Genomic DNA, 24,110 nt, shown 5'->3' on the forward strand with positions numbered 1-24,110 from the left:
TTTTTCCTCACATCTTTCTTCCTCTTCTGGGCTGTCCTCATTCTCCCCTTTTCTCCAAAGAAGATGGCTTCGTGGAGAAAGCAGGGTTTGGAATGAGACAAACCAAAGTGATGATATTCAAATCCTGTCACTACCTGCACCATCACCGAGGAACCTTGAACAAGTAACTTAATTATCATCTACCCCACCCCTTCCCAAAGGAAAAAAAAAAATTAAAAGGAGGCTCCTGCTGGATCTCAGGGCTTAGACTGGGTACTCCTCAGGGGTGTGAACTGCACACTTGGAGTTAGGCTGAGTTGTTTGGGTGCTCCTGAGATCCCTAATTCGAGTCACACAATATACTCCTAAGGCAAATCTGAACAGTCATGTCTCCACATAAAACTCTTCAATGACTTCTGATGCCCTTGGAATAAAGGTCAAGCTCCCTAGCCTGGCATACAAGACCTTAAGGACCTAATCTTGTCTTTATCTTTAATTTCCTAGAAGTTTCCTGCACACCTTTGGCCTTTCTGTGACAATAAACAATCTTTATTTTGCCAACTTCTACTCATCCTCTTAAGCTCCACTCAGGCCCCTTTTTCTCAGGGAAGGGTCTCTGAACTTCCAGGTTAGCCAGATGTCTAGACTTTTTTTTTTTTTTGACGTCTAGCCTTTTGCTTCCATGATCCTCTTTGTGTATATCATCATAATACACCACCCACTATATTGAAGGGATAAGGCTTATTCTTTGTCTTGGATCTTCTTCTGGATCCTTGAGTGCAGCCTTTTCACTGAATCCAAATTTTACAGAACAATTTGGATTTGGTTGAAGGGCTGCACTTGGGGATTTGAGGGCCACATGTGGCCTTGAGGCTTCAGGTTCCTCACCCCTGGATAACCTTATGTGTTATTCTCTCTGAGACTAAGATTTAGGAGGGCAAGGACCATGTCTTCTTTATCTTTCTACTCCTAGGCATAATGTAGAATTTCAATAAATATATCACATTAAAATTTAAGAAGACGATGCTCTACATGGTACAATAATAGTGGTTAGGAAGGGCTAGGGAATTGTTATCTTTTTCCTCCCCATTTCTAAAGCACAATCACATGCTTTCAGGATGATGAATTTCCAACAGTATGTGGAAGTGGAGATGGGGGAGTAGGGAGTTTTGGGCCACTTAGAAGATTTTCCAATTGGCTCTTCAGATCCAGAAGACCAACTCTAGTTTTCAAATGAAGAGGAAGTGGCTCAAAGGTACTGTGGAAAGAGATGCAAAGGTGGTGTATCTTCTTCCCTTAACTCTCCTTGGGTGAAAGAGACTAGATCCTCAGCTGGATCCTCCTGGCCTCACCAGGAGCCCGATATGCAGGTGCAGGGAGCTATTGAGAGGTTCTTCAGGCCTGAGGTAAGGTCTGATGAGTTTTTTAAATGAGAAGTTTTTAAAATGAGTTTTTAAATGAGTTTTTAAAATGATGGTCTTTGGATGCCTGGTTTTGAGACCACATTCCTAAGGGGTTAAGTATGGAACTTCCTTGGACTTCCTTCTATAAATGAGAGGAAGTGTGGAGAGAGTTGATATCTTTTTTCACTGCCCCTGGGCAGCCTCTCCAGGTGTTCAGGGACTCTGGGGCTCTATTTCTGCAGACGAGTTGGAAATTCCAGCATTCAATCTGCAAGGAGAAAAACCCATCCTCCTGTCATTTTCCTCATACACTTTCACTTCCAGGTAATTCTAAATATTTGGCAACTTCCGTCATCTCTTGCAAGGGGAGGAGGAAGCTGAGGGCAGGAGAATGAAAATAGATGGGTATCCAACTCTCAGGCCTCTTAGCATTTCTAAAGCAAACATGAAAGACTTCAGTTTCCTGTCACTGATAAGGTGGACTAACCTGGTGGGAAGATGTGCTTGGTGTGAAAGGTAGAGCCGAGAGTTACAGTCTGATAGAACACAGCCTGAGAAAGGCATAAGCGGTAGCAAGGGGCAGTGAAAAAGAGCTGGACTGGGGGTAGGGATGTCGGGGGTTGTCTTTTTGTTCAGCCTTTAACTAGCTAAGCGCACATGGTGACAGCCTTTCATTCTGCAAAATGAGGAGACTTGAATTAGATATCCAAGGTTCCTATTACCTCCCATTTTCTGTATTTCTGGATGATGGGGATGGAGTGGAAGACGCAGAAACAGAGTTCGGATGGGACAGACATATCAAGTAGAAGCAAAAACGCTGCAGGCAGACAGGAGGGCGGGGGGATGAAGGGTATGGAATAGATCGCCGGACTGGTTTTAGGATCGGAGACCCCAGAGCTGCGTGAAAGGGAGTGATCCCTTAAAGGCCATGGTATTGGACCAGGTGACTGATACTCTGTTTCCCCGAAAATAAGACAGTGCTCCGAAATACGCGCTAGGTCTTATTTTCAGGGGACGTCTTATCTTTCCTGTAAGTAGGTCTTATTTTCGGAGGATGTCTTATTTTCGGGGAAACAGGGTAGTATGATTTGTGGCAGGGGGGTGAAGGGGGAGCCCGCTTAAGCTCTCAAAACGGACCCCGCCCCCTTTCTGGCAAATTGTAGCTTTCCTCCAGATAATACCCGGCAGCCACTGCCAAACTACGCACTGCAACCGAACTCTACCTAACTCCACCTCCCCAGGCCCAGCACAATTTCTCATTTGTTATTGGCTTTCATAACTGTCACTCAGACATTCCTCGCATCCGTTGGTTGTTCCCTACCTACCCTTTCTTTACTTTGTAATCTCGCCTCTTGTAGGCAGTACACGCCTTCTGAAGCCAGTTTCCTTTCTTCGATTGGATAACTAGAATGCCATTTTTCACGGCGCCAAGCTATGATTGGCTAGACGGGACAGAGCTCGCGCAGTTACCAGGCAGCGGGCTAGAGTGAGGCTAGTTACCACGTCAGTGAGCTGACAGGGAGATAGCCGGCTCCACTACCCCTCCGGCCGAATCATCCCTGCCAGCTGTACGGTTCCACCCTGACTTCACCCTCAACTTCCAAAAACGGGCTCCTTCCCTTCTCTCATCTGCTACCAGAGTCGGAGAGCTGCTCGGAGACGTCTCCGGGGCTTGGGTTGGACATGAGCAGCGGCTGCCAGTCCTGGGACTAGGCCCCGCCATCTTGGATCCCCTGACAGGTCAGCCAAGTCTCTTCCTAGAGTTCCAGTGTAGTGAAGGCCGCCCTACATCGCAGCAGGGAATTAGTGGGCAGAGCCCTTAAGTTGGGCGAGACAGGGTGGGTTATGGACGCAGCCGACAGAATAAGACAAGGGAAGGATTGTTGTGGGAGGGATCTGGGAGGTGTGCAGGGGGCAAAGGTCAGGCCCCTGCCGCAGGAGGGGAGATTTCAGCTCCGACTTCTGCTTCCTTGAGGTGCCGGAATCCTTTTTCCTATTTTTCCAGGCCTAACTTAGTCTTCAGCTACTCTATTCTGGAGCTTTCTGCATCCTAAAGAGCCTACGTATCAAAAGCTGAAAGCAAACCTGGGAAACATTGTGTCTGTTTTATGGGTTGGTTTTCAGATTTTAGATGTCAGAGTTTCTCCAGATTCTGGACAGTGTCCACATCTGTATGACTCTCATTAATACCGCGGAACTGCATCAATACTGGACGATGAACTAGTGCAACCTAGACTCAGGTAGTTAGAAGACGTATGGAAGTCTTGAAGCCAGGAGCATGGGGCCCTGGTCTGTGAGAGGCTTTCCTCTTATAGGGCAGCTTATCTGTCAGTCTTGGTCTGTACGTAAACACTAGACTTATCGTCTGGGCCTGTTTCTTTCTTTATACAAGTGTTTACAGGTATTCCTAGTTTATGTTTTTGTTGGTATCTCTCCACCCTCCAGGTCTTCTCTTCACTTAGCTTATGGAGATGAGGTTTAATTTCAAGGAAGCCATTCTATTATAACATGCTTGACCAAGAGCAGAGGGAGATTTAAATACTGGCAAAGTTTGGTACTGTTGGTCTATTATTTTTAGTGGGAGAGTCATGGAGAGTTAATAAAAGTCCTGGAGAGTTAATCAGCCAGTGTGGTAGCAGAATGAATGATGGAATATAAACCCAAAGAGTGTAGTTTAGGGCCCTATGGTGACCTTTGATAAACTGCTGTGTTATAAAGCATAAAAGTCCACCAAGGGTAAAGAATGTTTTTAGAAATGAGGAATAGTGTAGGTAGTGTTTTTTAATGCACATCATAGAAATTTGTACACCTTTAATTCAGGTATACAAGCATTCCTTTAGGCCCTATGGAGGATACAAATCGAAAGATCTGCTTTGGGATCATTCAGTTTATGTGCTTCTTACAAGTAATAGCATGTAAGTGCAGTGGCCTAGCTAGAGTATATAGTAGGGTTGAAAGCAGGATCAACCTAATGTCTTTTGGCATGTAGTGAGCACTCAATAAATGTTAACTGTACCTGGGATTAGTTTTAGTATGTGATTGGGACTTGTGGTCTAGTTCTGGCCCTGGGAGTCAGGAACACTGCACTTTTGCATGGTAAGGTAATTAACAAAGAAGATCAAAAACTCATGGTGTTAGAAGAGAAAACGATTTGGGATCTTAGGGTGACTGAACTCGATTTCTTCTACCTAATGTCTTTTGCCTTACTGAAATTGTCTGTGCATTGGGAGGAGGAAGGATAGCATAGCATTTATAGTTTACATGTATTAATTTGGTGGGATGGAAATATACAGGAAACTATTTGCATTTTAACTTGCTGATCTAAGTTATAGAATTAAAAAAACAAAGTAGTTAAAAGAGGCAAATGAAATGGTATAATCAGCCCAGAAGGTACTTGGGTTTTATGGGCCTTCCTTCTCACCTGGGCCATTGCCCTGTTGCTAATATACTTCACATAATAGGCAATCTAGTCTCTGGATAGATAGTGTGACCAATTCAGCAACTTTTCAATTGAGCCTGAGGGTTACTGGAGACATGAAAAATTTTTCTCTTCTTTATTTAAAAGATCATTTTCTAGATAAGAATAATTACAGGTAGGAATAATTTTCTAGATGGGAATAATTCCCACTCTCTACCCAGAAATCAGAAACTGTTCTTCATTCCAGACTTGAATATCAGCTTCTTTTTAATGGTAGGTGTAGGCAGTACTATCTAGTCTTAACAGTGATGCTTACTGGCACGGTGGGAACTCAGGCTACAGATTGCATCTCCTCAGTAACTAGGTACCCAGTTTCAGCTCACTGTTCTTTACTTTCCTGTGTTCCAAAAGTCAGGATTACTGCCACTTTTAAATAATAAACTTCATTGATAGCATTGTTAGACTGGTTACTGTGGGCAGCTGGAGAGAAAGAAGACACAGCTCTTCCTGCTTTTGAGAAGACTCACTTTATTTATAGAGTACTCACTGGAAGGATTATCCTAGTCTTTTTATGCCATTCCTATTTGATTGATCACACTGTATCCCTGTAGTTCTGTATGACTGATTAGAATGATTCTTCTGTTGGGGTAATGGGGTTGAGTTGAAAGGAGAAGGGGAGGTTTTTTTTATCCTCAAGCTGGAAGAGCTACGTAGATTATAATAGGCTGCTGTTCAGCTTTTCTTCTTCTTTTTCTATATTTCAGTATGTTCAACTGTAGTTTTTTTAGTAAAATGAAAATATAATACAGCGATGTGCTGATTTGGAGCCCCAGTCATTGTGGAATGATCATAGAAGTAATGATTTGTTCTGATAGTAGTGGAGATCATAGGTGCAATAGTAGTTTAGGTAATCATGAAAATATGAAAGTATGATAGCAAAGTAATTATTTATTATGATATAAACCAGGAATTATAATCTTGAATGCCTAAGTACCACATGGGTAATGAAAATGAGTGAAATGGGTCAAGGGAGAATGCATTAAGGTAGAGTTGGGTCTATGGTATACTGGAGAACCCATGCTCTTATTTAAAAGAGGCAGCTGCTACTTTTTTAGCAGATTGTTATTGTTTGAGAATGTGGGCACAGAACGACCAGTTTTCCTATTTTTCAGAAAAAGCTGGGATTCCAGATCATTGTGTGTGTGTGTGTTTGAGACAGAGTCTCACTCTGAGGCTCTTGGTGGAGTGCCCTGGCGTCATGGCTCACAGCAACCTCAAACTCCTGGGCTTGAGTGATTCTCTTGCCTCAGCCTCCCAAATAGCTGGAGTACAGGTGCCCAGCTATTTTTAGAGATGGGGTGTCACTCTAGCTTAGGTTGGTCTTGAACTTTTGAGCTCAAGCAATCCACCTCCTCAGCCTCCCAGAGTGCTAGGATTATAGGCATGAGCCACTCTCAGATCATTGTGTTTTTTTTTTTTTTTATTTTTTTATTTTTGGCCGGGGCTGGGCTTGAACCCGCCACCTCCGGCATATGGGACCGGCGCCCTACCCGTTGAGCCACAGGCGCCGCCCAAGATCATTGTGTTTTTAATTGTTGGGAACTAGTTAAAAATTTTTTAAAAACCTTTTTTAGGAAAAATATGTCCATGGCCTGGATTCTGCCCTATGATCACTGGTTGATGACCCCTGATGTACAAGATGGGCAGACCTCATGAGACTTAATCACTGTGGTTCTTTATACATAATTACGCAGACTTTTATTCTTTGTCCTACACCACCAACTGCCATCTTTATACCTTGGCTGTGAGTGGTTAAAATATGAATGAGAGAGAGAAGCTTTCTTTCATTTTTCATCTCCAAGCTGGCAGAAGGGACATCTTTGGATATCTTTGGACCTATCAGTGGCTTACCTTGGATGTAGTTCTTTTTTTTGAGACAGAGTCTCACTATGTTGCCCTCAGTAGAGGGCTGTGGCATCATAGCTCACAGCAACCTCAAGCTCTTGGGCTAACCGATTCTCTTGCCTCAGCCTCCCAAGTAGCTGGGACTATAGGCACCCGCCACAATGCCCAGCTACTTGGATGTAGTTCTTTTTTTTTTTTTTTTTTGTAGAGACAGAGTCTCACTGTACCGCCCTTGGTAGAGTGCCGTGGCGTCACACGGCTCACAGCAACCTCTAGCTCTTGGGCTTACGCGATTCTCTTGCCTCAGCCTCCCGAGTAGCTGGGACTACAGGTACCCGCCACAACGCCCGGCTATGGATGTAGTTCTTGAGATACTCTCAGAATCTTCAACAAGGGAAGGAGATGGCATACCAGACCTGAGGTATACTGGTCACCTGATTATCAGGTTTGGGAGGATTTTCCAGTCATGCCCTGTCAGAGAACTAGTACTTTTCCCCTTAGTTTGACTTTCTTTTACCTCCACCCTTTAGGTAAATTTCTTGTCTATTAAGGTTTTACTAGTTTAGTAATTCTTGGTGACTCTCAATGAAGCACAGTACTATGGTGTGTTTCTTGGCCAGCTCTGGAAACATTAAAATGTCTGCATCTTTACTGCTTTTCTGGGCTCTTCAAGGAATTGAGTGAACATGCACCTTTAAAGGGCCCATTGAGGATCCTTTAGCTCCTTGGTACCATCTATTTGTTCAGAAAGCCCATTAGACTTTTTTTGTTTGCACAGCTCCGTGCTAGACACAAGGCATTGTGGGGGAGAAAAAGAAAGCCTTTGCTCTTGGAGAACATTTGCTAATTGGATAAGAACAAAAATAGTAATTTAAGAAAAAAACACTAGCCAGGTGAGTTGGCTCACACCTGTCATCCTAGCACTCTGGGAGATGGATTGCTTGAGTTCATGAGTTCAAGACCAGCCTGAGCAAGATTAAGACCTGTCTCTAAAAATAGCTGGGCATTGTGGTGAGTGCCTGTAGTCCCAACTACTCAGAAGGCTGAGGCAAGTGAATCACTTGAGCCCAGGAGTTCGAGGTTGGTATGAGCTATGACACCATGACACTCTACCCCGGGTGACAAAGTGAACTTCTGTCTCAAAAAAAAAAAAAGAAAAGAAGAAAACACAAGTGTGCTAATAGTTATTTAAGAACCAAAGAAAGTATATTTAGAACCAAAGACATACAGAAAGAATTGACAATTATGTAAAAAATTATATATTTCACAGAAGAAATGTGAATATGCAAATATCACTTGAGGAGATGTTAGGAAAATAGATGTGAGAAGGAAAGCATTGTGTTATGATCTGGCTTGTGGGTAAATGTGGATTCTTTTTGTCTGTAAGGTGGCCTGTATGGAAGATTTTTAAATTCTGGTAGATAAATATGGAATACAGAAAGAAGGTTTGCCTGCCTAGCTCAGAGTCCTTGTCTTATATGAAGTCATTGTTCTTATAAGAGGTGACTATTGAATAGTCAGTCTTGATGTTAATTCATTTGTTCATTCAGTATTTATTGGTCGTTTTTCTTACTATGTGTCAGCTTTGGGGATAAGAAGATAAATAAATCATGGTCTCTTCCCCCGAGATGCTTCTAGATTCATGGTAGAAATTGACTAAAAAAATAATTATAAATTGATGTAAGATGTGTTTAAATAGAGCTAGGTACAAAGGGCTATGGGGTAACAAAATAAGGATTCTAATACTGTATGAGAGGGTAGGTAAGCTAGGGAAGACCTTGCAGAGCAGGTATCATAATAAAAGCTAACATTATTAGATTTTAATATCCCAGGTATTGTGCCAGATGCTTTACAGGCTTATTATTTAAGTCGCATAACAAATTGATGAGGAAGCATTATCTTCATTTTACAATTGAAAACTGCAAACTGAGGCTCAGATAGCCTAAGAAACTTGGCTGTAGGACACTTAGGACTGGAGCTCTTCAGGTCTGTTTTGACTTTGAAGCTTGGTCTTGTAACTAGTGGTATTCTGCCTTCCATGTTCACTTTTTGACGGAATGAGTAAGCGTTTACCAGGTGGACAAGAGTGGGGAAAAAATTCAAAACTGAAAGGGAATACATGTGCAAAGGCAAAGAGGCAGCAGAGACCATGACAAGCAGGAACTTTTCATAATCTGTTTTATACAATGAATATATATAGCATTTACGGAGCACCAGTGTCCTCTCCCCAGCTTAAAAATACGAAACATCACCAATGCATGTATACCTTTCCCCATTAGTTTACCCTATCTCGCCCCTTGCCACTATTCTGCATTTTTTTTTTTTTTTTTTTGTAGGGACAGAGTCTCACTTTATGGCCCTCGGTAGAGTGCCATAGCCTCACACAGCTCACAGCAACCTCCAACTCCTGGGCTTAAGTGATTCTCTTGCCTCAGCCTCCCGAGTAGCTGGGACTACAGGCGCTCGCCACAAAGCCCGGCTATTTTTTTGGTTGCAGTTTGGCTGGGGCCAGGTTTGAACCCGCCACCCTGGGTATATGGGGCCGGCGCCCTACCGAGTGAGCCACAGGCACCGCCCTATTCTGCATTTTTTGTAAGTTTCTCTGGGATATAGTCGTTGAAATGGTATCTTTTTTCTTAGGGTGTGTTTTGAACAAACATCTTTAATTTAAACATAGTTGAATTCACCAATTTTTTTTCAGGGGTTTTGCTTTTGATTTTTTATTTAGATGTTTCTCCTCTATACTGAGTTTATTATGGCCTCATAGCTCACAGCAACCTCAACTCTTGGGCTCAAGTGATTCTCTTGCCTCAGCCTTCCAAGTAGCTGGGATTATAGGCGCCCACCACAATGCTCGGCTATTTTTTAGAGATAGGATCTTCTGTTGCTCAGGCTGGTCTTGAACTTGTGAGCTCAGATGATCCACCCACCTCAGCCTCCCAGAGTGCTAGGATTACAGATGTGAGCCACTGTACTTGGCCTATACCGAGTTTATTAAAATATTCTCATATATTCTAAAAGTTTTCAAGTTTTGCTTTTCACATTTTTTTTTTTTTTTTTGTAGAGATGGAGTCTTATTTTATCGCCCTCGGTAGAGTGCCGTGGCATCACACAGCTCACAGCAACCTCCAACTCCTGGGCTTAAGCGATTCTCTTGCCTCAGCCTCCCGAGTAGCTGGGACTACAGGCGCTCGCCACAAAGCCCAGCTATTTTTTGGTTGCAGTTTGGCCAGGGCCAGGTTTGAACCCGCCACCCTCGGTATATGAGGACGGCGCCCTACCGACTGAGCCACAGGCGCCACCCTTTTTTTTTTTTTTTTAATAGAGACAGAGTCTCACTTTACCGCCCTTGGTAGAGTGCCATGACGTCACGGGACTCACAACAACCCCCAGCTCTTGGGCTTAGGCGATTCCCTTGCCTCAGCCTCCAGAGTAGCTGGGACTACAGGTGCTCATCACAACGCCTGCCTGGCTATTTTTTTGTTGCAGTTTGGCCGGGATTGGGTTTGAACCCGCCTCCCTTGGTATATGGGGCCGGCGCCCTACTCACTGAGCCACAGGCACAGCCCTGCTTTTCACATTTAAAGCTAATTAATTTGACATAATTTTTGGTATTCCATGATGTAAGGATCCAATTTATTGTTTTCTTTCTTCTGCTTTTGTTTGGATCTGGAGGAAGTTGCCAATTGATACAGTATTCCTTCTCCTTGGATCCTGTTGATGTGAATAACTGGGTGTTGCAGAGCACTAGGGGAATGCTGTAGACTTAGCTTTAAACTGACAGTGCTTTCAAAGGATACATGTTGCTCATAGCCTGTGGGTCAGTGGCTTATCTAGCTAAGAGTGCTAGTGGGTATGTATTTGGTTGTTCCTTGTAATTTCTGACATAAGTTAAACCTTAAGTTCTTTTCTTCTATACCTAAATGAGGTCTCTGGAGGGCTTTGTGACCTTGTGACAAGGGATTCTCCACCATTGGCTGTCAGGAAGTAAGTAGTTCATCAGAGCTTCCGATTTGAACCTGAGGGCAGATTCTTTTGGGAAATTCCCTGCGTGAAGAGATGTTTGCTTTGTAGCGTGGAAAGAAATTAGGCAGCTCTGCATAATCCTTGAAAATAATTCATCTTCATCTTCTAGCTGTTTCTTTTTTACTAAGAAAAAAAACTTAAGTTGGGTGGCGCCTGTGGCACAGTGAGTAGGGCGCTGGTCCCATATACCGAGAGTGGTGGGTTTGAACCCTGCCTCGGCCAAACTGCAACAACAACAGCAACAAAAATATAGCCAGGTGTTGTGGCAGGCACCTGTAGTCCCAGCTACTCAGGAGGCTGAGGCAAGAGAATTGCCTAAGCCCAGGAGCTGGAGGTTACTGTGAGCTGTGATGCCACGGCACTCTACTGAGGGCAACAAAGTGGGACTGTCTCTAAAAAAAAAGAAAGAAGAAAAACTTAAGTCAGTGATTTTTTTGCTTAGAGTTTTGCTTAGAAAGTGGCTACCTTTTGGGCTCAAAGGAGTTGGGTACCGGTCCCATATGCCGGAGGTGGCGGGTTCAAACCCAGCCCTGGCCAAAAACTGCAAAAAAAATAAAAATAAAAATAAAGTGGCTCCTGTGGCTCAGTGAGTAGGGCGCCGGCCCCATATGCCGAGGGTGGCGGGTTCAAACCCAGCCCCGGCCAAACTGCAACAAAAAAATAGCCAGGCGTTGTGGCGGGCGCCTGTAGTCCCAGCTGCTCGGGAGGCTGAGGCAGGAGAATCGCTTAAGCCCAAGAGTTAGAGGTTGCTGTGAGCCGTGTGACGCCACGGCACTCTACCCGAGGGCGGTACAGTGAGACTCTGTCTCTACAAAAAAAAAAAAATAAATAAAAAAAAATAAAGTGGCTACCTTTTGATACCTAATGGATTTTGACCAAATGTTGGGTTGATTACTTTCAATTGGGATACCAATTTAAAAGTCATATCCTCCAGGAAGCTTTCTGAGGAGTGTACAGATCCTATTAGATCTCAATCAGTCCCAATGGCACTTTTGCTTGTAATTTGTAGTGTAGTATAATTGTTTTGTGTTTTAACTTGTTGCTCTGTTGTTTTCAATTAAGTATGTTTTCTCTTATTCTCCTAGTTCTATGAGAGAAATTAAATGTTCTTATTTATAGTCTTATTATTTATACTGTCTCCTCCTAAGCCGCCTGAGTATTTCTTTTTTACCATGATGGTAAACATACTGAATATACACTGAATAATAACTCTATATTATATACTGTTTTCATAGTACCTTTTCTAGAGATAATTATGGCTGTGAGTTTTGGTACATCTCCTTAGATCAGTGGTTCTCAACTTTCCTAATGCCGCAGCCCTTTAATACAGTTCCTGTGGGTCGTGACCCACAGGTTGATAACTGCTGCCCTAGACCCTTTATTCTGTAGTTCTATTATTATATTAGAGATTTCCTGCTTTATGTAAGTGAACATGAGTTTTCAGAACTTTTCAAAAGTTCTTGTCACTGTCCAGTTAGAGTGCCACTGGAGATGACTTGGCTGAATGGATGTTGTCTTTAAGTTAACATTATAACTATGGTTTTAAACCAAGGCTATTCTTCTAATAACCTTTATTCTTTTCTTTGACTTGAACCTTCAACATTATTTTATTGAGTAGATAAAAGAAAGAACACAGGGAAGATCCCCCTGCCTCGGCCTCCCAAAGTTCTAGGATTATAGGCATGAGCCACTATGCTGGGCTTCAATTTGTTTTTTTTTTTTTTTTTTTTGAGATAGAGTCTCACTCTTGCCCAGGTTAGGGTGCTGTGGCATCAGCCTAGCTCACCAGCAACTTCAGACTCCTGGGTTCAAATGATCCTCTTGCCTCAGTCTCCCAAGTAGCTGAGACTATAGGTGCCTGCCACAATACCTGGCTAATAGTTCCACTTTCAGTAGAATTGGGGTTTCAGACTCCTGAATTCAAGTGATCCTCCTGCCTTGGCCTCCCTGAGCTCTAGGATTACAGGTGCGAGCCACTGTGCCTAGCCTCAAGTACTGTTTTTAACAAACTAACATCATGAATATATCTGCATACTTGAAAGAATCATAGGGCTTTGGGAACAATTGATTTGAGGAAAGTGGCATGCTTGCTGGAGATGTTGAGGTGCCTTTGAGAAATTTTCTAGATTGATGCTTTTTGAGTCATGTCTTAAACTACCCTTAACTTCTAGAGACCTCTAGGAGAGCCAGGTAGTTGAATTCATAACATAAGAATACTTCATACCGGCTCGGCGTCTATAGCTCAAGTGGCTAGGGCACCAGCCACATACACCGGAGCTGGCAAGTTTGAACCCAGCCTGGGCCTGCCAAACAACCATGACAACTGCAACCAAAAAAATAGTTGGGCGTTGTGGTGGGCACCTGTAGTCCCAGCTACTTGGGAGCCTGAGGCAAGAGAATCGCTTAAGCCCAGGAGCTGGAGGTTGCTGTGAGCTGTAATGCCATGGCACTCTACCCAGGGTGACAGCTTGAGGCTCTGTCTCAAAAAAAAAAAAAAAATTCTGATATTTAGAATTTCTGGTACACAGAAATTCCATTCTCACAGATGTGATAAAAAAAAAGAATACTTATCCCATCTTAGTGTTATAGGTGGAAAATCTTTGAACTAAAAATTTAAATCATAGGGTGGCGCCTGTGGCTCAGTGAGTAGGGCGCCGGCCCCATATGCCAAGGGTGGCGGGTTCAAACCCAGCCCCGGCCAAACTGCAACCAAAAAATAGCCGGGCGTTGTGGCAGGCGCCTGTAGTCCCAGCTGCTCGGGAGGCTGAGGCAGGAGAATCGCGTAAGCCCAAGAGTTGGAGGTTGCTGTGAGCTGTGTGAGGCCACGGCACTCTACCGAGGGCCATAAAGTGAGACTCTGTCTCTACAAAAAAAAAAAAAAAAAGTAAAAATTTAAATCATAATTCTGACCTTACCAGGTACTGATTTTTTTTTTTTTTTTTTTTTTTTTTTGAGACAGAGCCTCAAGCTGTCACCCTGGGTAGAGTGCTGTGGCATCACAGTTCATAGCAACCTTCAACTAATCTTTGAAGTAAAAATTTAAATCATAATTCTGACCTTACCAGGTACTGATTTTTTTTTTTTTTTTGGCCAGGGCTAGGTTTGAACCTGCCACCTCCGGCATATGGGACTGGCACCCTACTCCTTGAGCCACAGGCACCACCCTATTTTTTTTTTTTGTAGAGACAGAGTCTCACTTTATGGCCCTTAGTAGAGTGCCGTGGCCTCACACAGCTCATAGCAACCTCCAATTCCTGGGCTTAAGCGATTCTCTTGCCTCAGCCTCCCGAGTAGCTGGGACTACAGGCGCCCTCCACAACGCCCAGCTATTTTTTGGTTGCAGTTTGGCCGGGGCTGGGTTTGAACCCGTCACCCTTGGTATATGGGGCCAGCGCCTTACCGACTGAGCCACAGGTGCCGCCCTTTTTTTTTTTTTTTTTTGAGACAGAGCCTCAAGCTGTCACCCTGGGTAGAGTGCTGTGACATCACAGTTCATAGCAACCTCCAACTCCTGGGCTCAAGTGATTCTCCTGACTCAGCCTCCTAAGTAGCTGGGACTATAGGCACCCGCCACAATGCCTGGCTATTTTTTGGTTGCAGCCATCATTGTTGTTTGGCAGGCCCAGGCTGGATTCGAACCCGCCAGTTCAGGGTATATGTAGCTGGCGCCTCAGCTGCTTGAGCCACAGGCACTGAGCCCAGGTACTGATTTTTTTTTTTTTTTGGCTGGGGCTAGGTTTGAACCTGCCACCTCCAGCATATGGGACCGGCGCCCTACTCCTTGAGCCACAGGCACCGCCCCCAGGTACTGATTTTTAAGCCCAGGTACTAGATATTCTCTGGGTGACCAAATATTAACCAGACATTTCTCTTAACTGTTTTGGTAGGTTTGCCAGGATGGTGGATAAGAATATTTACATCATTCAAGGGGAGATTAACATTGTGATTGGGGCCATTAAACGAAATGCCCGATGGAGCACCCATACACCATTGGTAAGTTGGAATGGGCAGATAGACTGGTCACAGCCTTGTTGTAGGGGATCTGGTGCATGATTAAAACAGTAATCAAGGTCTCCATAATAATGACAATAATAGAATTCTAGTTGTTCTTGGTATCAAGAACAACTTCTGGGGCGGCGCCTGTGGCTCAGTGGGTAGGGTGCTGGCCCCATATACCAAGGGTGGTGGGTTCAAACCCAGCCCTGGCCAAACTGTAACAAAAAAATAGTCAGGCATTGTGGTGGGCGCCTGTAGTCCCAGCTACTCGGGAGGCTGAGGCAAGAGAATCGCCTAAGCCCAGGAGTTGGAGGTTGCTGTGAGCTGTGATGCCCCTGCACTCTACTGAGGGCGATAAAGTGAGACTCTGTCTCTACAAAAAAAAAAAAAAAAAGAACAACTTCTGTTTTATTTCAACTAGCATCAAATACATATAAGCTATGCTTTTTTCCTCTGGGACCCACAAGAGGACATCATTCTTTTTCTAGATATTTTTGTAAACAACTTCAGCTAGTACTGTACTTGGGACCACTTTAGTATGCCTAAAAATGTTAGAAAGATTCTTTCTAATTCTCTAGGGGTATAATTAGCTATCAAATCCATTTAAATGAATTTAGTTATTGATAAATAGAGTATGACTTGGTAATGATACTTCTTCTTGGGTGTTTAGCAAACTTCCATGTACAGAATAGGCAATATCTTTTCAATAACATGAGTAAGAAACACCTGTTTAAAATTGGCTTTCTTGGTTGTGTATGTTCAAGGATTTATTTATTTTTTTTTTTTTTGAGACAGTCTTACTGTGTCACCCTGGGTAGAGCGCTGTGGTATCACAGCTCACAGCAACCTCAAACTCTTGGGGTTAAGCAATTCTCTTGCATCAGCCTCACAAGTAGTTGGGACTACAGGAGCCCTCCACAATGCCCGGCTATTTATTGTTATTGTTGTTGCAGCTGTCATTATTGTTTAGCTGACCTGGAATTGGTTCAAACCTGCCAGCTTTGGTGTATGTGGCTGGCGCCATAATCACTGTACTACGGGTGCCAAGCCTCAAGGATATTTTTTGTAAAGTTGTATAAAACACCTTTTGGGACAATTTTAAAAACAAGTTTAGAGAGCAGTGCCTGTGGCTTAGTGAGTAGGCCACCGGTCCCATATACTGAGGGTGGTGCGTTCAAACCCAGCCCCAGCCAAACTGCAACAAAAAATAGCCAGGTGTTCTGGCGGGTACCTGTAGTCCCAGCTACTCGGGAGGCTGTAGCAAGAGAATCATCTAAGCCCAGGAGCTGGAGGTTGCTATGAGCCATGACGCCATGGCACTCTACTGAGGGCGACAAAGTGAAACTCTGTCTCTAAAAAAAAAGAAAGAAAAACAAGTTTAGAAATTTGCAACTTGGTGAGTTTATATAAATGTTCTTGGTAAGAGAATCGCTTAAGCCCAGAAGTTGGAGGTTGCTGTGAGCTGTGTAATGCCATGGCACTCTACCGAGGGCCATAAAGTGAGACTCTGTCTCCACACACACAAAAAAAATGTTCTTGGTAAATGAATTTGGAAATTTCTCATGTTCATTTATAAAAATGAATTGGTTGACCAGGCATGGTGGCTCATCATTATAATCCCAGCACTTTGGGAGGCTGAGGCAGGAGGATCACTTGAGGCCAGGAGTTTGAGACTAGCTTTGGCAACATAGTGAGACCCTCATCTTTACAGAAAATAAGAAAAATTAGCCAAGTGTGGTATGCACACCTATAGTTCTAGCTATTTGGAAAGCTGAAGTGAAAGGATCACTTGAGCCCAGGAATTTGAGGCTACAGTGAGCTATCATCATGCCACTGCATTCTAGCCAGGGCAACAGAGTGAGATGCTGCCTCAAACAAAACAATGAACAAGGAAACAAACAAAAAAACAGATTGGTTTGGAAGTGATAATGGAGTTAGGAAAATCTTTGAAATGAATATGTGATCATGTAGTGAATATGAAGAAGGAGAGAAGGAAGAACACTTATAAAGGACTTGGTTACCCATGGTAGCTTGAGTGCTATGGTGATAGTATAGATTAGCACTTCTGGATTTACTATTTTGGGTAAGCCCAGAGTATCTCTGAAATAAGATTAGGGAACAGGATAATATGAATCATGGCTTTCTGTTCCTTCAAAGGAAAACATACTAGATTTTCTGATTGGATTTGGAGAAAGAGTCCTTGATCTAGCCTTTATTTACTTTTTATTCTTTTTGACTAATAATGACTTTTTTTTTTTTTTTTGAGATAGAGTTCACTGTGTCGTCCTTGATAGAGTGCCATGGTGTCACAGCTCACAGCAACCTCAAACTCTTTTGGGTTTAAGCAATTCTTTTGTCTCAGCCTCCCAAACAGCTGGGACTATAGGCCCCCACCACAATGCCTGGCTTTTTTTTTGTTGCAGTTGTCATTGATGTTTAGCTAACCTGGGTCTGGTTTGAACCTGCCACCCTCAGTGCATGTGGTTGGCGCTGTAACCACTGTGCTATGGCTGCTGCCTAATGACTTGTTTTTACATCTATGTGTCCTATAGGATGAAGAACGTGATCCTCTGCTACATAGTTTCAGTCATTTAAAGGAGGTTTTAAACAATATAACTGGTAAGTCTCTACATATAGGTAGGATTACTTATCTTGGTTAAAAATGTGTTTGACTTATTACAGGGATGGGCAAATTTTGTCTGTAAAGGACCTTATAGAAAATATTTTACCGCAGGGCATAGTGGCTCACGCCTGTAATGCTAGCACTCTGGGATTTGAGACCAGCCTGAGTAAGAGTGAGACCCCATCTCTACTAAAAACAGAAAACAAACAAACAAACAAAACTAACTAGCCAGGCATGGTGGTGCATGCCTGTAGTCCCAGGAGTTTGAGGTTGCTGTGAGCTATGACACCATGGCATTCTAGCCGTGAGACTCTGCCTCAAAAAAAAAAATTTTTTTTTAGGCTTTGTGGGCTATATGCAACTGTACAACTAATCAACCTGCCTTTATAGCTCAAAAGCAGCCACAGATAATGCATAAGTGAATGAGCAGTATGTACCATTTCTTTTTTTTTGAGACAGAATGTCAAGCTGTTGCTCTGGGTAGAGTGCCGTGGCATCATCATAGCTCACAGCAACTTCAAACTCTTAGGCTCAAGTGATCCTCTTGCCTCAGTTTTTTTCTATTTTTAGTAGAGATGAGGTCTCAAGTTTTGCTCAGGCTAATCTTGAACTTGTGAGCTCAAGCAATCCACCTGCCTCAACCTCCCAGAGTGCTAGGATTACAGGCATGAGCCACCACGCTTGGCTGTGTATCTTTTCTTTAAAACTAAAATCTGCAAGCCAGATTTTTACATTGGTTCATTATATTGCTTTCATTTTTTTTTAAAAAAAGAAGGTAGATCGTAGATCTTACTTTATTATTATTATTTTTTTTTTGGCTAGGGCCAGGCTTGAACCCTCCACCTCCAGTATATGGGGCCGGCGCCCTACTCCTTTGAGCCATAGGCGCTGCCCTTTTTTTTTTTCTTTTTTTTTTTTTGTAGAGACAGAGTCTCACTGTACCGCCCTTGGTAGAGTGCCGTGGCGTCACTCAGCTCACAGCAACCTGTAATTCTTGGGCTTACGCGATTCCCTTGCCTCAGCCTCCCGAGCAGCTGGGCCTACAGGCGCCCGCCACAACGCCCGGCTATTTTTTTGTTGCAGTTTGGCCGGGGCTGGGTTTGAACCCGCCACCCTCGGCATATGGGGCCGGCACCCTACTCACTGAGCCACCGGCACTGCCCCCTTTTTTTTTTTTTTTTTTCTTGAGACATAGTCTCACTCTGTCTCCTGGCAGCTAGAGTGCAGTGGTGTGATCGTAGCTCAGTACAATCTCAAGCTCCTGGGCTTAAGCAATCTTTCTGCTTTAGCCTTCCCACTAGCTGGGACTACAGACCTGCACCCACCATTCCCAGCTAATTTTTTCATTTTTTTTGTAGAGACTGTTGGTCTCAAACTCTTGACCTCAAGCGATCTGTCTGCCTTGGCCTCCTAGAGTGCTAGGATTATAGGCATAAGCCACTATACCCACCTGCTTTCATTCTGTGTGATCTCCCAATTTTCATGTGTTCCCAGAATCTTTTGTCCTTTGTTTTCCCATTTCCCTATTCATATCAACCTCATATAATATTCATATGTTTAGAATTTTCCAAGCTATTTTCGTATATATTACTACCTTTTTGAATTTTTTTTTTTTACCTTTTTGAATTTTTATAATCCCATGTAAGAGAGGCTTGGCAGGTCATTCCCTTTTTATAAAAGAAGTTGAAACCCAGAGATGTTTAAAGTGATTTAGCTGAGGTCACACTAATCCTGAAAGGTGGAGTCAAAACTAGAATTCAGGCTAGTACTATCTTTCTAAGAGATATTAAGAGGATCGAGCAAATTAACATACTTGGAAATACTTGGTAAACATTTATTTATTTATTTATTATTAAATCATAGCTGTGTACTTTAATGCAATCATGGGGTACATTGTGCTGGTTTTATATACAATTTGAAATATTTTCATCAAACTGGTTAACATAGCCTTCACAGCATTTTCTTAGTTATTGTGTTAAGACATTTATATTCTACATTTAGTAAATTTCACACATGTACCATTGTAAGATGCATCGTAGGTGTGGTCCCACCAATTATTGGTAAACATTATTATACACAGGGAAGAATTGTTATTATAAGTGGTTGGGAATGCCCTAATACCTTAAGATGGCCAAGATCACCCTGGAATAGCTTTGTAGGCCTTTTGGGCACTTTGCAAACCTTGAGGAATTGAGGTGGTGCTGCTGTCCTGATAGAGGCACATTTCCTCCCTGTCATCCAGTCCAGATCCCATGCCTGTCTTTTCCATCTGACATGTCCCAAGATTTCATTTCAGAGATTATACCTGTGGTGAGTGATACAGTCCAGGAATTGCAATCTCTAGCCAGGGGTCCTCAAACTTTTTAAACAGGGGGCCAGTTCACTGTCCCGCACACCATTGGAGGGCCAGATTATAGTTTTAAAAAAAAAAACTATGAACAAATTCCTATGCACACTGCACGTATCTTATTTTGAAGTAAAAAAAACAGAAAGGGAACAAATACAAGCACACCGCCTCATGTGGCCTGCAGGCCGTAGTTTGAGGACCCCTGCATGTAGACTATTTAAAAGTTAGCAAAATTGAGTCTACTGCTTAATTTTCTTATGTCCTTGGGTTAGGAATCCAGCCAGATTATATGCTGTTTGAAACTAATAAAACAGTGGGTTCTGTCAGTGATACTAGAAACATTGCTGGGTGTTGCTAAACTTTCCTCTGGAGTGAGGAGAGAGGTAGTAGTGTTTTTCAAGGCCAATAGCCATGGCTGATGCTGAAATGATGCCAAGGTTTTTCCATTGTTCTTGGGTTTTAGCATATTACCTGCCTGAGAAAATGACAGAGAGGACCTAAAATAGATTATTTCATGGTGTTCAGATTTGTTTTGACTCCCCACACAGTATTGGCTCCCAGGCAGGTTTATGGGTCAGCTGCCCCTGTGGTCCTGGACTTTGCAATCCATGACCAATTTCTTGTTTCTTTTACTGAAACAAACAGATTTTTCTGATTGACAGTGTCAGGAGGACTGCTTTCCTGGAAGCTTGTTAATGGTAGGAGGCTGGGAAAGGGTTTTGAACTTGGAGAGAGAAACTGAAGGGACTGTGCCCATGTTATGTGACTAGTTATGGTATACTACTTAAATTGGAGGAGGGATGACAGGAATTCTAGGACTTCTAACCAGTTTAACTCATGAAATTGACTTGGGCATGGTCCTTTTTTTGCAAAGTCTTTCTGTTTGCAGTTTCCTAGGCTATTTGCTGGCTTGGTTGGTTAGAATATCACTGTTGGAAATGAGTGGTTCATTGGACATTGTCATTAACCCAAAATGATTTATTTTTCATTTCTTGTAACGTATAGTCAGAGGATTCTAAGTATATAAGCACTCCTCTGTGAGTATTATCTGTTCACAGTGAAGGAAATAAGTCCTCCAGGAGTATTATCTATTCATAGTGAAGGAAATAAGTCCATTATGTTCAGTAAGATTGGCTAAGTTCATACCAGTTATTCCCACATATATGTCTTCAGCTCGCATTTGCAGTCAATATTTGCCTAGATCATATGATGACTGCATGCTTGGTAGCATTTAGAGTAATAGGATAGTCTAATACCAAATATGAAGAGAGGGTTGCATTCGAAAGAGAAAGGGTACCTTGCAAACCAAACTTTGCATATTGTTTGCAAAGTTTGCACTCTGTCTCACTCTGTCACCTGCCCTGGGTAGATGCTGTGGCATCACAGCTCACAGCAATCTCAAACTCCTGGGCTCAAGCCGTCTCTATTTTTTTTGCTCTTGCTTTTGTTCAGGCTGGTCTCAAACTCAAGCAATCGCCCATCTCGGCCTCTTAGAGTTACAAGCATGAGCCACATCGCTCAGCTTCAAAGTTTGCATATTGTTACTTTGGAGAAAGCTTTAGCTTACCATTGGTGAGAGAGATTTGACTGTTCTCCCTCATTTGGGTTTTTGTTCTCTTAGGAAGCCTTTCAGGAGGTTATCCTAAAGGAGTTAAAGCAGATGCCCAGTTACCAGGGACTGTGAAGGAGCAGGGGAATGACTGCTAATGGGTATAGAGTGTTGAAAATGTCCTGGAATTAGTAGTAGTGATGGTTACACAACTTTGTGAATATACAAGAAACCATTGGGGCGGCGCCTGTGGCTCAGTCGGTAGGGCGCCGGCCCCATATACCGAGGGTGGCGGGTTCAAACCCAGCCCCGGCCAAACTGCAACCAAAAAATAGCCGGGCGTTGTGGCGGGCGCCTGTGGTCCCAGCTACTCGGGAGGCTGAGGCAAGAGAATCGCTTAAGCCCAGGAGTTGGAGGTTGCTGTGAGCTGTGTGAGGCCACGGCACTCTACCGAGGGCCATAAAAGTGAGACTCTGTCTCTACAAAAAAAAAAAAAAAAGAAAAGAAACCATTGGATTGTATACTTTGAAAAGGTAAAGTTTATGGGATGTGAATTTTATTTCATAGCTCTTCTCTTTTCTTCTTCTCTACCTCTTCTCTTCTTTTCTTCTTCTCTTCTTTCTTTCTAGACAATTGTCCAGTCTAGAGTACAGTGGTATCATCATCATAGCTCATTGAAACCACAAACTTCTGGGCTTAAATGGTTTTCCTGCCTCAGCCTTTTGAGTAGTTGAGACGATAGGGGTGTGTCACCACACCCTCTTGAATTTCTGGTCTTAAGTAATCGTCCTATCTCCGTCTCCTAAAGAGCTGGGATTACAGGTGTGAAGCCTTTAATTTTTTTTTTTTTTGTAGAGACAGAGTCTCACTGTACCGCCCTCGGGTAGAGTGCCGTGGCGTCACACGGCTCACAGCAACCTCTAACTCTTGGGCTTACGCGATTCTCTTGCCTCAGCCTCCCGAGCAGCTGGGACTACAGGCGCGCGCCACAACGCCCGGCTATTTTTCTGTTGCAGTTTGGCCGGGGCTGGGTCTGAACCCGCCACCCTCGGCATATGGGGCCAGCGCCCTACTCACTGAGCCACAGGCGCCGCCCAGCCTTTAATTTTTTTAAAAAGCAAATGTAGACTGCAAAAGTGATGGGTTCACCAGTTTTTTTCAGGGTTCAGAGGTATGGAGGGAAGCCTGTGACTATAGTCACTACTATGCTTTGGACCCATTGCCCAGCAAAGGCAGCATAAGGCTCTCTTCAGTCTCCTGGCCCAGTTTGTCCTTTTATGTCTCTCTCATTAACTCAAGGAAGCACATGGCTTTTATATTTAAATTTATTCAAGCTGTAATCTTTGACATTTGAGTTAGCTTTTAGTACAGTTTTGCATTTATAGTAATATATATTATGTATTTTCTCTATCCCCAAAGAATCCGTTTTAATCTTTTCCGGATGCAAATTTCAGGCTGTCTTGTCCCGTCTCCCCTCTCTTGGTCTCTTTCCCCTCCCCCCACAGAGTGTATTTGATCAGGTGTGGCAGGAATATCCACTGTCAAGCTGCGCCCTTTATATTAGTCAATATTATCCTTCTACCCCCTCCCTGTCTGTCTGCCCCTTTGGGCTTTCCCAGTTGATTTATAATTTTGGAATTCTCATCGGAGTCTGTAATACAGTTTGTTCATTATTTAACCAAAACCTGTTTAATGAGCAGAGAGAGGCAATGTAAATGTTAGGCATGTTGCAGTGATGTACCTTTGTGCTTCTCAAAGCGGGTGGGTAGTTAACTCTGTGCTGCCTGTAGGGCTGGGGTGTCCTGGCCTTAGGGGCAGAAGGGCCATTGCCTCTCCGTTATACTTATCCAAGTCCTGCTATAAGTTTAGATTCCAAAGACAAATTTCCTTTTATCCTTCTAGCAGTCTTGTGGGATTTAAGTCATTTTCAACCTCAAAGCTAGACCTTGTGGTAGGATCTATGGCATGGGATAGGGACATAGAAGGCAAAGTGAAATATCAGGATACTTGATACTGCTCTTAGTGTTAGGTCTAACGAGAGTAGACAGTTTAGAAGAATGCTTCTAGTCAACATGGTCTGTGGTCTTTGATTTCTTTGCTCCCAGACTAGATAAGACCTTATAAGCCTTTTTTTTTTTTTTTGCAGTTTTTGGCCGGGGCCAGGTTTGGACACACCACCTCTGGTATTTGGGGCCGGCGCCCTACTTCTTTGAGCCACAGGTGCTGCCCATCCACTATAGTTTTATAGCTCTAGCCAGTTGTGTTATGTGGTTGTTTGGTTGTGGTCATTTGCCTCCAGATTTAGTCTTTGTCTTTGGTCTTTAACTTAGATCATCATAAAGAGAGTCTTACTAAAATCTTCTCAGATGGGATCACCTCTTTTTTTTTTTTTTTGTAGAGACAGAGTCTCACTCTATGGCCCTTGGTAGAGTGCTGTGGCATCACACAGCTCACAGCAACCTCCAGCTCCTGGGCTTAAGCGATTCTCTTGCCCTAGCCTCTCGAGTAGCTGGGACTACAGGTGCCTGCCACAGCACCTGGCTATTTTTTTGTTGCAGTTTGGCCAGGTCTGGGTTTGAACTTGCCACCCTCGGCATATGGGGCCGGCGCGCTACTCACTGAGCCACAGGCACCGCCGGGATCACCTCTTTTTTTTTTGTAGAGACGAGTCTCACGGTACCGCCCTCGGGTAGAGTGCCGTGGCGTCACACGGCTCACAGCAACCTCTAACTCTTGGGCTTACGCGATTCTCTTGCCTCAGCCTCCCGAGCAGCTGGGACTACAGGCGCCCGCCACAATGCCCGGCTATTTTTTTGTTGCAGTTTGGCCGGGGCTGGGTTTGAACCCACCACCCTCGGCATATG

General features: G+C 43.5%; 1 protein-coding gene across 3 annotated transcripts in view; it reads left to right on the top strand.

Moving 5' to 3' along the window:
• The first annotated feature begins 2,864 nt into the window (after positions 1–2,864).
• The window catches only part of GBF1 (golgi brefeldin A resistant guanine nucleotide exchange factor 1), a 146,382-nt gene continuing 125,136 nt past the window's right edge, over positions 2,865–24,110 (top strand). For 2 of the 3 annotated variants that reach the window (XM_053583016.1, XM_053583015.1), the window contains exons 1-3: positions 2,874–3,122; positions 14,619–14,724; positions 17,280–17,346. In XM_053583016.1, the coding sequence (XP_053438991.1) occupies positions 14,629–14,724; positions 17,280–17,346 (163 nt within the window). In that variant the 5' untranslated portion in view covers positions 2,874–3,122; positions 14,619–14,628. Of the gene's footprint in view, positions 3,123–14,618; positions 14,725–17,279; positions 17,347–24,110 lie in introns of all 3 variants that reach the window. The other variant, XM_053583014.1, reaches the window with a different exon arrangement.

Source organism: Nycticebus coucang, chromosome 3, assembly GCF_027406575.1.
Source record: "Nycticebus coucang isolate mNycCou1 chromosome 3, mNycCou1.pri, whole genome shotgun sequence".
Classification (NCBI taxonomy): Eukaryota; Metazoa; Chordata; class Mammalia; order Primates; family Lorisidae; genus Nycticebus; species Nycticebus coucang.